Source organism: Rhineura floridana, chromosome 3, assembly GCF_030035675.1.
Source record: "Rhineura floridana isolate rRhiFlo1 chromosome 3, rRhiFlo1.hap2, whole genome shotgun sequence".
NCBI lineage: Eukaryota > Metazoa > Chordata > Lepidosauria > Squamata > Rhineuridae > Rhineura > Rhineura floridana.
Window position 1 is genome coordinate 190,984,134 of NC_084482.1, and position 12,511 is coordinate 190,996,644.

At 44.0% G+C, this 12,511-nt stretch overlaps 1 protein-coding gene across 3 annotated transcripts in view; it reads left to right on the forward strand.

Annotated features, from left to right (window-relative positions):
* Positions 1–12,511, forward strand: part of GABBR1 (gamma-aminobutyric acid type B receptor subunit 1) — a 47,862-nt gene that overhangs the window by 20,888 nt on the left and 14,463 nt on the right. For 2 of the 3 annotated variants that reach the window (XM_061618967.1, XM_061618965.1), the window contains exons 8-13: positions 2,116–2,179; positions 3,484–3,561; positions 7,560–7,710; positions 8,831–8,963; positions 10,466–10,582; positions 12,351–12,458. In XM_061618967.1, the coding sequence (XP_061474951.1) occupies positions 2,116–2,179; positions 3,484–3,561; positions 7,560–7,710; positions 8,831–8,963; positions 10,466–10,582; positions 12,351–12,458 (651 nt within the window). The remainder of the gene's footprint in view (positions 1–2,115; positions 2,180–3,483; positions 3,562–7,559; positions 7,711–8,830; positions 8,964–10,465; positions 10,583–12,350; positions 12,459–12,511) is intronic. The other variant, XM_061618966.1, reaches the window with a different exon arrangement.

Here is a 12,511-nt window from a genome sequence, read left to right on the forward strand (position 1 = left end):
CGGAGTTTCCCCTCCCTCTCCTCAACCTGTGCATTCACCCCTCACACCCCTAAATCTTTTCTGGGTTTTCCCCTGATGCTCCAAAGCAGATTTGGGGTGGGTGTGCAGGGAGAGGAGAGGGAGAGGAAGTTCCATTATGCAAGTGGAGATGTTTGCACTAGTGGAAATGCTTGGTTGGATGCTGTCCAGCGTTCTCTGGGCTGTTTACATCAATGAACACGTTAATAAAATCAGTTTAAACACATCAGTGGCAGCAAGTAAAATAGCATGATTAGATAACACAGGGTCACTGGAAGCAGATCTAAAATGCAATGGGTTAAAAGCGCACAAATCTAATTTCCCGCCTGGGAAAATAAGATCTTCACCTGGCACTAAAAATAAAAGGAAGGCGCCAGGCGAGCCTCTCTTGGAAAGGCATCCATAATCAACAGAAAAGACAGTTTCCCCAGTAGCAACCAATCACACCTCACTTTGCAGGGTACCCAGAGAAGGCCCCCAAAATGATCTCAGTGTCCATGAGTAGGTGAATATGGCATACACTACCCATAAAGCTTAATTCTGCAACTCATGGACTTTTGCAAAACATGCTTATTTTAATTAAACATGGATGCATTAACATTCTCATTTGCAAGCTTACTGTTTTGATTTTTGCAGACCTTTTTCTGTGCAGGGTAGACCATCAAGGAACTCTGTTGTGGCAGGAAATGGTAGGTGGGTAAATAGGAACTGGTGTAGGGTATATGAGAAGGAATGGATGATCATAGATCAGGGATAGGTGTGTATACCTTCAGGGTAGTTTTGGATTACCAGAGATGAGATGCAGACAAGAGGTTTGCTTACAAAGAGTTAAAATTTATTGAGTAACTTACAGCATTCAGCCAAGTATTCCCAATAAAAGTGGATCAGTCCCACCGCTCTGCAGTAGCGGACGTCAGAGACTGAACACCCATACTGGGCACAGGTCATGGTTATATAGCATAAATCTTGGCACATATCATTGGTATACACATGAGGTTACATATATGATTAATGAGATTATACACTTTGAAGTAACATATTATGACATATAATTGGCTGTTCTGATCTTTTCACAGAACATCTTCAAAGCAAACTAATTGCTAAAAACTATAGTATCGTTCCAGGTGCACCTTAGTATCCTCCCTTGGCAAACTTCATAGCTATCATCTTTCATTGACCGTTACCTGACTTGTGTACTAACAAGCCACAGCTGCACTATCTGCTCATTGACCGTCCTTTCGACCCATCCATTGTATCCTTGAATCTATGCCTATCAGGACTCTCTGAAGTCTAACAAGGTGCCTTCCAATATCATACTAGGCAAGCCAACTATAAACTGCCTACTAATAAACATATACTTGAACCTATGCCTAATTGGGCTCCTTTGATGCCTTTACACTTAACAAGAAACATTCCCAGCATCATACTGGGCAAGCCATCATATCCTCATTAAAACACCTAGATTAGACTGCAGGTGGCTATGAGGTGATCTGACATACCCAAAGATGCTGGGGCCTGAAAGGGGAATACAAGCCTCCAGGCTTTGCTAACAAATACATATTGAATATATATTGATTAACTTAAGGCTATAACAGCTTGCTTTAGGCCTCTACTTGCTGGCTGGAAATACCAAATTGGTACAGGGTATACAAGGTGTCTCAGGCAGCATGCAAAAACTCTCCTTGTTCTACCTAACGCTGTAGGACTTCTTGTACATTTTCATACGTTTCTTCTTAACAGGATGTTTGGACCTTGAACTACTTTTTTTAAATGAAAACAGATTCTCAGGGACATCAATTCTGCCCTGCAACTGAGACTTAGGACCAACAATAATAATATGGCATAAGTAGAGTTGTAAATGATGCACCCAAGCTGGCCACAGCTTGCCAACTTCAGATATTGCCTTATTTCACACATGCTCCCCAGAAAAACCCTTCCCACAAGAGATGCTTGTCTGCTGTCACCTACTGTTGGAGTCTGTTGCTCCTTCAGAATAGCACGGGAGGGAGACCGTGGAGGATTTAGACCCCACTGCTCACCTGTGGCTGAACCTTGGAGACCCTGTATTAATATACAGTTTTTTCCTTCTCTCACCAGGGGCATGTGGTCTTTGATGCCAGTGGCTCTCGGATGGCCTGGACCCTCATTGAACAGCTTCAGGGTGAGCAAGAGCTGTCCGTAGCTGTACTGGATGTATCAGAAGAGTTATTTTCTCTTCTGGCATATTTCTGCAAGGCAGCTGTTCTCTGTGGTGCAGGGATCACCCACGATGATCTGTAAGGGTCCGTTTGGAGGGCAGCTATTTGATTCTTTATGGCACACAAAGCCATATTGTACCATACACAAAATACCATTCCTGATTAACCTCCCACATTACCCAGTGCATCGGTCCAGAACTCTTTGTTACTGAATTTGCTTAGTTAATTCTTCCAGCATTCAAACAGGTTGAAAACCAGTCCTCCAGTACAGAGATGGAGAACCCATTTACTACATCGCCACTGGGGCAATCTATGGAGAGCCACTTCTCATTGGTGGGTGGGGCCAGAGCCCACAGTGGGCAGGTCTCCCTGATCTCTTTGCCACCCCTTCACTCTCTCTTTGTCTTCCTCCTTTCTCTGACTCTCTGGCACCCTTTTCTTCCTTTCCCCCCAGCGCAGTATTTAATCTCCCTCCACACTTCTAGGCTCAGAAAGGCATTCACATTGGCCTAATATAACGTTCTGCCATCTGCTCTTTTAGAGGGAAGGTTCCACAAAATTCCCTTTGCTGAACGATATTGCCCATGTGATATTGGTGCTATTGAGATCGCAAATCATTTTCTATTAGAATGTATATTTTATAATGCTCTCCGTAGACGGTTTATTACCCCTTTTCTCCAGAATTTGCCGGGCAGGGATGTAACTTTTTATGTGCATTACTTCTTTGCAGACACAGACTCCGGTATTACATATAAGGTTGCAAACTTTTTTGCTGCAGTGATTGATTTGCGCAAAGTGCTTATAACCCAGGGACTGCTGCACTTTGCAACATCTGTCTAAATAGTTTGTATATATATACTTTTAGTGGATACTGCATTGTTAACCCTGTTTTGTAATGTCTATGTTTGTATGATATATCTTTCTGGTCATCGACCATAATAAATTATTCATTCATTCATTCTCTCTTTCTGGCATCTCCTCCTCCGCTCTCTCGCTCTCTCCTCCCAGCAGGCTGCTGGAGGAGGGACAGATCCCTCTTGCCAAAGATTCCCCCCCTTAATCCTTCTATTGCTCCATCCATTTTGGCTTTCTCACCCCTTTTTCCCCTCTCCCTCCCCCAATCCTGTTGAAATTAAGCTGAGGGCCACAGGTCCCCCACCCGCCTCTGATAGTTCATTCCACCTTTCTAACTCAGCCCTTGCTGAAAGCAAGAGGGACTTCCCTGCTTGACCCTCCTACTGTATGAAATGCCTCCTTCTCCCAACAGATGGCATCTATAAGAAGATTGGGTATTATGACAGCACCAAGGATAATCTTTCCTGGTACAACAATGAAAAATGGATTGGTAAGAGAATAAAGGAATCTCCTTTCTTGAACTAAATCTCAATGGGGACTGAAATAATGTATGAGCAGGAGAATGTTAAAGTCATGGATCAGGAATGGGGAACCTCCAGCTCATGGGACACTTGTGGCACTCCAGGAGGTTCTGTTTGGCCCATGAAACCAAAAAGGTTCCCCACCCCTGTAGTAGATTATTCTACATTTTAAGTAAACCTGTGGGCTGTTGTTTTCTAAATCAGTAATTACTTATTTTTGGCAGTACCTGGTGATTTTAGATTCATTTGTTTATTATTTGATTTATATCCCGCCCTTCCTCCCAGTAGGAGCCCAGGGCAGCAAACAAAAGCACCAAAAACACTCTAAAACATCATAAAAACAGATTTTGAAATACATTAAAATAAAACATATTTAAAAACATTTTTTTAAAAGCTTTAAAAACATCTTTTTAAAAAAAGAGAAAATGTTTAAAAACATCTTAAAAAGCAATTCGGACTGGGATAAGGTCGCTACTTAAAAGGCTTGTTGAAAGAGTAAGGTCTTCAGTAGGTGCCAAAAAGATAGCGGAGATGGTGCCTGTCTAACATTTAAGAGGAGGGAATTCCAAAGGGTAGGTGCCACTACACTAAAGGTCTGTTTCCTATGTTGTGCTGAACAGACCACCTGATAAGATGGTATCTGCAGGAGGCCCTCACCTGCAAAAGACAGTGATCAACTGGGTATATAAGGGGTAATACGGTCTTTCAGGTATCTTGGTCCCAAGCTGTATAGGGCTTTGTACAGCAAAACTAGAACCTTAAACTTAGCCCGGTAGCTAATAGGTAGCCAGTGCAATTCTTTTAGCAGCGAGGTGACATGTTGGTGATACCCTTCCCCAGTGAGCAGTCTCGCCATCACATTTTGCACCAGCTGCAGCTTCCAGACCAACCTCAAGGATAGCCCCACATAGAGCGCATTACAGTAATCCAGATTGGAAGTTACCAGTGCATGAACAATAGTGGTCAGGCTATCCCGGTCCAGAAATGTCCACAGCTGTTTTACCAGCCAAAGCTGGTAAAAGGCACTCCTAGCCACTGAGGTCACCTGGGCCTGTAGCGACAAAGAAGAATTGAGGACCACCCCCAGACTATAGACGTCTTTCAGAGGGAGTATAACCCCATCCAAAGCAAGCAACTGACCAATTATCCGAACTCGGGAACCACCAACCCACAGCGTCTCTGTCTTGCTAGGATTCAGACTCGGTTTACTGGACTCAGCTTCAGTTTTGTCTTGCTAGGATTCAGAGTCAGTTTACTGGCCCTCATCTAGCCCACCACCGAGTCCAGGCAGCAGTCCAGGGATTGCACGGCCTCTCCCGATTCAGATGTTACAGAGAAATAGAGCTGGGTATCGTCAGCGTACTCTTGACACCTTGCCCCATATCTCCTGATGACCACTCCCAAGGGCTTCATATGGATGTTAAACAGCATGGGGGACAAGATAGTACCCTGCGGCACCCCACAGCACAACTGCCAGGGGGCCGAAAGGCAATATGCTTTGTATATAGCTGTAGTAGTAGGAGCAACAACAGCAGTTGTTCCATTGAATCAAATCAAGCTTGTTCCAAGAGTGTGAGACATTCTGGGTTAAATTCAAGTGGTGGGAGAGGGACTGGAACTTTGAGGGGAGTGGCTGTAGCTCAGTGGTAACAGCACATGTTTTACATGTAGAGGGCCCCAGGTTTATTTCTTGGCATTTCCTGGTAGGGCTGCTGCCAGTTAGTATGTAGACAGTTCTGAACTGTATGGACCAATGGTCTGACTCAGTATAGGACATCTTCATCACTTTGAAGATGTAGCCATCTAATACTGGAGCAATAGTTAAGTTTCTGTAGCTAGTGATTGCATTCCAGCTTACTGGAGCACTTAACGATCTGCAGCAGGGAAGGTAAACTGCTGGCCTGCAGGCCAGGGCTGGCCCAACCACCAATGTTATCCCCCCTCCCCAACCTTGATCTGATTGATTGATTGATCTGAAGGGTGAAGAGACAATGATTTCCTCTCTGTAGTGATGCGGGACTGTATAAACCTCTCTGCCCAGATCAGTGTTGCAATGTGTAGGGAAATCCCTCACTTCTCTTAAAAAATCAGTAAGGAGGAGACTCTGTTAGATAGGTAGGTAGGTGCTGTTGATGCTCCCCATGGTCTACAGCAGGGGTGGGGAATCTATGGCTCTCCAAATGCTGTTGGACTCCATCAGCCTCAGCTAGCATGGCCAGAGGTCAGGGATGATGGGAACTGTAGTCCAACAACATCTGGTGAGCCACAGGTTCCCAATCCCTGGTGTAGAGCATTAGTCTTCAATTGGTGGGTCAGGACCTAGTAATTGGATGCCGTGTGACCTAAGGTGGGCTGCAACAGCAGCACTACCACCATAGAAGCATGTGATTTAAAAAAGATTAAGAAGTGGGTGCACATATTCATGGGCTAACATAGGGGTAGCCAACATAGTGCCCTCCAGATGTTTCTGCCCTACAACTCGCATCATGCCTGACCATTCACCATGCTGGCTGGGGCTGATGGGAGTTGGAGTCCAATTACATTTGGAGGGCACTACATGGGGCACCCCAGGCTTATACGTGCTCACTTTCTTCTGATTGTAAATTGATTTAACTTTATTTTTATGTTTTGTACGCAGTCTGGGGACCACATGGCGAACAGCAAGTAAAAAAATCCAATAAACAAATAAAAATAGAATAAATGAAGGTGGCTCCTGGGTCTGAAAAAGTTGACGACTAAGGCAGGAGGAATGTAGGTGATCTCATCTCAAGCCTAGATGGTCTGGTAGGGACTCTGTAAGCCTGGGTAGCATCTCACCTCAGGAGTGTCTTATTGAAGGAAGTAGTAGAATAGTTCCCTGTGATAGGCAGAGGAGCACAACATGAGGAAAAGAAAGAGGCACTAAGGGGTCCCATGGATAGAGAATGTGGGAGGTGTACAATGGAGCATGCCCTTTCCATGATCACTAATTTTTTAGTGGTCAATTTTCATGATCTTATTTATTTATTTAATACCACAGTCTCACATAAATATCAAGGTGGTGCACAACTCTATATACAAATACAATAAAAACATGAAACACGATAAAGACAATATAAAATCATTAAAATCACTGGGCTAATCTTAAGAAAAACGTACACGAATAGGCCTGTTGGCATTAAAAGGTCTTCAAGAGACACCTTTTAATAGTGAGGGTGCCTGATGAATCTCTGCCTCGATACAGCAAAGTGGCCACAGATTATTGATTTTAGGCATAGCGTCCAGTTGTGTGACTCTAATAACTCATGATCCAAAATAATAATTTGAGATGATATAGTTCTTAATGTAATACTTCCCATTTTTCTCCTTTTTTGTTAATTTTCTTTGTAAATATGTGTGGTTTCACAAAAGTGAATCAAAATTCCACCACATATACGTATATACACATATACAGACACAGTGAACTGCAGAGAATGCATTTTTTCAACTATTATCACCACATGGGAACATCCATGTCCATGGTGTCAAAAGTCCAGTCTGCGTATGTGTTGGAATTGCTTTTTAAGATGTTTTTAACCTTTTTTTTAAGATGTCTTGAAAGCTTTTTAAAAAATGTTTTTAAAGATGTTTTGTTTTAATGTATTTTAAAGTCTGTTTTTATGATGTTTTAAAGTGTTTTTAGTGCTTTTGTTTGCCGCCCTGGGCTCCTGCTGGGAGGAAGGGCGGGATATAAATCAAATAATAAAAAAATAAATCTAAAATCACCAGGTACTGCACAAAAATAAGTAATTATTGATTTTAAAAACAAACAAACAAATAAATAAATAAATAAAATGGCCGGGGTCAGCCAGCCCTCTGTCTTCCAGGGTCACAGAAAGGGGCAGGCAAACCATGCATGGAAAAGAAAAGTTAAATAATCTTCCTGGATCTTAATGGCAGAAAGGAATGAGGTGACCAGAGATTCTCTGCTCTTCCCCATACGCTACAGGGGGTGTCCCACCAGCTGACTACACAAAGGTCATCATCACTTTCCGGTACCTCTCCCAGAAGCTCTTCATTTCTGTTTCGGTGCTATCCAGCGTGGGTATCCTATTGGCCATCATCTGTTTGGCCTTCAACATCTACAATGGGCATGTCAGGTGGGTGACCCTCAGCCCACATAGACACCACTTCTCTGCTGTAGAAGGAAGTGCTGGCGCTCAGTGGTAGAAGATATGCTTTGCATGCAAAAAGTCCTAGGCATGGGCTTTGATACCTCCAGGTAACGCTTGGAAACACCCCTGTTTGAAACCATAGGAAGCCACTGCCAGACAGTGTAGACAATACTAAGCTAGATGGACCAATGGTCTGACTCAGTGACTATATGGCAGCTTTCTATGTTCCTACTTTGGATGCTGCTGCCTAGTCCTGGGCTGCTTCCAGACATGGACAATATAACAGCACCCAAACATTGCTATTCTGCTTTAACTGGAAATGAAATAGCAACTCGGCTTCCAGACTCCTGGAATCTAAATAACATTCTGCAGAAAAGTGGACAGTCCCTCTTTTCCCAAATGTTGGAATGGGGCAGGCAATTTTCATGGTGTGAGAGGAAAGTATCATTGCATTTCTAATCATAACCCTCACTCTCCCACTCCTGGCTACAATTTAAAGGGGGAAAAGAAGAGAAATTGATATAAAGGAAATGCTAGTTGGAAAGGAAAGGGTTAAGTTGATAGAGTTGATTCCTAGAGAGGCGAAATTAACTACAAGCCATAACCTGCCAGAAAAGCTATTGAATAGCTATGCAGTGGGTCATCTACACCTGGGGAAATTGTGCAGCTGTTCTGTTCAGTTAAAAAAAGTCAGATTATCTGACTTCTGGGGCTGGGGTAACAGAAAATGAGCAGGAAAAACATGGGAGGAATATGCTTTGATCAAATGTTTCATAAAAAATCAAGTTAGCAAAAGCAAGGTTATCCCCCAGTAGATGCCCAGTGTAGAAGCAGCTCTGTACATCTTCTGAGGTGTCTTGGCCTCAGTCTCTGCCACTTACGCAAGGGCCAGACCAACCCACTCTCTATGTTCCATTGCCTGCATGGTAGGAGCTTTTCTTCGTTCTCACCCCACTATGGCTCTTGAGCTGCAGGAGGGTGTACAGCCTAGTTAAGGTAACCTTAATCTGTTGTTCCCCATAGTTTGGGGACAGAGGGTAGCAGGGTTTAGATCCCTGAGATGCAAACCCCCTTTAGGTCTCTGACAGATTCCATTCCTTCACAGATACATCCAGAACTCACAGCCGTACCTCAACAACATGACAGCTGTGGGTTGTGCACTGGCACAGGCGGCTGTCTTCCCACTCGGGCTGGATGGCCTTCACATCAGCAAGGACCTCTTCCCCTTTGTTTGCCAGGTACATAGTGGACTCTCTAGGACAATCAGTGTGGAGTGTCCTGTATTGGACATAGACCAACAAGCAAGACTTGCACACTGGGTCATTTCTGAGTCCAATATATGTTTTTTCTTCCCCCTGGGACATAAGTGAGATCTTCCCATTGAAATTTATGGAGGAAATCCAAGATTTTCACATAGGCACCAATCAGGCACCAATGTACCCCCCGCTCCCCAAAAGAGAGCAAAAGGTAGCTGTGAATGGAGCAGTTCACTCTCTTTCTAACTAGGGACTTGTTTTTGTGGAAAGTAGGGTTTCTTTTTTGAAGAAAAAAAAAAGATGTTAAAATAAATCAGTGGGCCACAAGGCTTCTGCATGCAGCTGAGCACAAGCTTGAGCTGGGAGATGGCCTGAGGGAGCAATGTAAGAGGATTGACCTTTGCTGAAACCTCAAAAATATTTCATAAGGATGATTTGGGGCTGGAAACCCAAACTAGTCTCAACCCTGCTCCTGAACTGCTATATTATTGGTGGATGACACTGTAGGGCTGTTGTACGCTGCTCTCTCTCTTTCTCTCTCTTTTTGGCCACACCCATCCAGGCTACAAAATGAGGATATTATTTATTGTTACAATGAAAAATCTTAATTGACTACTGAAGCTTAACTTACCTACGTGATATCATCTGTGCTGCTGTATTTTACCAATAAAGACAAGTAGATGGCAGTCTTAAAGTTTTCAACTGTAAGTGATTAGTTATCAGTCTCAGCCCATCTGATAATCTGGAGATAATAATAAAACATTGGTTATGACACTCCTTCCTCTGCAACCTGCTGTAAGGGGCATAACAACAGTGGACTACACTGCAGGGTTGCTGTGATCTCACGCTGCATTGTAAGGACAGCCAAATTGGAAACACTGCAAGACCGTTGTATGGTACACTCTCAGCTTGACCCACAACCTGAAACATTAATATTGGGCTTCATTGTATTTAGTTGCCCCCAGTACCCCCAAACTGCTGTACAGGGAGAATAGACTGCATTTGCACTGAAATTTGCATTGGCCGGATTATTTTATAAATGGTTAATCAATCAATCAATGACATTGCTCAAACAAAAGAAGACTGGAGCTAGAAAGAGCATGAGCTCCTCCTCTGGTTGCTGCAGTCTTTTGTTTGGGACTGAACACAGCAGTGTCCAGTCACAGCTATGCCTAACTTCAAATCTGGCATTTCCCCATTGATTTCTATGGACATTTCAAAAATCATTTCTTCCTATGTGTAGCCAGAAATCACTTATCCATACAGAGGTATGCATCATTCTGAGTTGTATCCAACGCTGCTGTGCAACTAGCGCAGCAGACGTCCTCTTACACAGTGGAACTTCCCCCTCCTCTCTTCTGGGCAGCCCCCCGCACACCCTCAAAATCTGCTCCAGAGGGTTGACGGGTTCTTTGACAAGCTGGGCAAAGTATGGCAGCTGAAAGTGTTCTTACCATGCTTGGGGGGGGGGCTCCAATCCACAGGCTCGGCTTTGGCTCCTGGGATTGGGTTTCAGCTTGGGCTATGGCAGCATGTTCACCAAGATCTGGTGGGTGCATACTGTTTTCACCAAGAAGGAAGAGAAGAAAGAACGGCGGAAGGTGAGGTGCTTTGTCTATTCACTATGCTGAGTCTGAGACTGGTTGTATAGCAGGGCTGGGGAAAGCTGTGGCCCTCCACATTTTGTTGGGCTACAACTCCCTTCATCCTTGATCGTTGACCATCTTGGCTAGATCTGATGGGGAGTTAGGGTCCAACAAAGTTGGAGGGCCACAGCTTCCCCACTGCTGTTGTATAGCTGTCAGAGAGGTATCCATGTTTTTTTTTTATTATTATTATTATTATTATTATTATCTTTATTTATACCCCGCCCTTTTTCCAAACTGGAACTCAAGGTGGCTAAGTCAGCATTGTGGCAAAACCAACAGTCGTTTTGCACCTCGAAGACTCACAGTTTTATTATGGCACAAGCATCCATGGACTAGAGCTGCATCTGATGAAGTGGACTGTAATTCATGAAAACGTACACTGTAATAAAATTGTTTGCCTTTAAAGGTGCCACAAGATCCTTTGAAGGTTTTGGGTGTGTATAGCAATGCTGTGTGATAGGAAGAGGACTTGGCAATACTGTAGCAAGTATTTAATGAATGGCTTTAAAAGAGGATTAGAAAAATTCATGGAGGAAAAGGCTATCAGTGACAGCCATGGTGACTATATTCTGCCTCCATGATCAGAGGCAGTATGTTTCTGAGTACCAGTTGCTGGAAACCGCAGGAGGGGAGAGTGCTGTTGCTCTCAGGTCCTGCTTTCAGGCTTCCCAGAGGCATCTGGTTGGCCACTGTGAGGATGCTGGACTAGATGGGCCACTGGCCTGATCCAGCAGAGCTCTTCTTACGTTCTTTCTCTTTCTTCTTTATACCATTGATAAAGCTGGGACAGCTGGCTTGGTGGTGTACAAAAATAGAGTGGTAAGTCTGCGTACATACCATACATTTAAAGCACTTTGAAAGCACATGACTTCCCCCCAAAGAATCCTGGAAATTGTAGTTTAACCCTTGCAGAGCTATAATTCCCAGCACCCTATTACAATTCCTGGGATTCTTTGGGGGAGGCCATGTGCTTTAAATGTGCTTAGTGTGTACAAGGAGTCAGTGCCAACCCAGTGCTTCCATGGATCTGGATGGGTGCTTTGGGGGTGATCTCGAGAGTGAAGACTTCTGTTTCAGAGGAGATCAGTGTGACATCACCGCCACTCCCTTGTTTCACTCTCACAATTACTAATGCCGATTAGAGTTTCCTACTCCACCAGATCTTTTGTCTTTCCTATCTTGTGGGTGTGTCCCTGGGTTAAAGAGTCTTGAGCGGAGTGGTTCATAAAATACAGGAAATCTCAGGTGTGGTGTAGAGGGCGGCTTGTATGCGTGGCCTTTAAGAAGCTCTGATGTTTTCTTATGTTCTAGAATGCCCCTTTGAACTGACCCAGGGCACTTCCAGTTTACTGAGCATAATTTGTTTGCAAGGAGATTAGACAACATTGGCTATTTAATGAGCATTCATTCAGATTTGTTTGTGGGGAGGCTAGATAATGTTGTGTCAAAGCCAGTGTGTTATTCTACACTTTCTAATGCATTTCCCCATCACTTTCCTTATCACAAAAAGTCAGATCTTTTGGGGAAGTGGGTTTATTGCACAAGATCTTCCTATCAGCTATAGTTATGTGACCTGAATTTGCCAGGATGTGATTGAAACTCCCACCCTCCCCAAAAGATAGCAAGAGACTGGAAGTGCCACAAGTAGCTCTAATGTTTTCGCCCCTTTGAGCTGAATTAGGCCTCTGTTCCTCATACTCTTTTCCCTCTTTCCCTCCAGACTCTGGAACCCTGGAAGCTCTATGCCACCGTTGGGTTGCTCGTTGGGCTCGACTTTGTCATCTTGGCCATCTGGCAAATAGTCAGCCCGCTGAAGCGCACCACTGAGGTAACACCCTTGTGTCTGCTGCTAATGTGGGTAGGCTTAAAGACCCTGCAGCT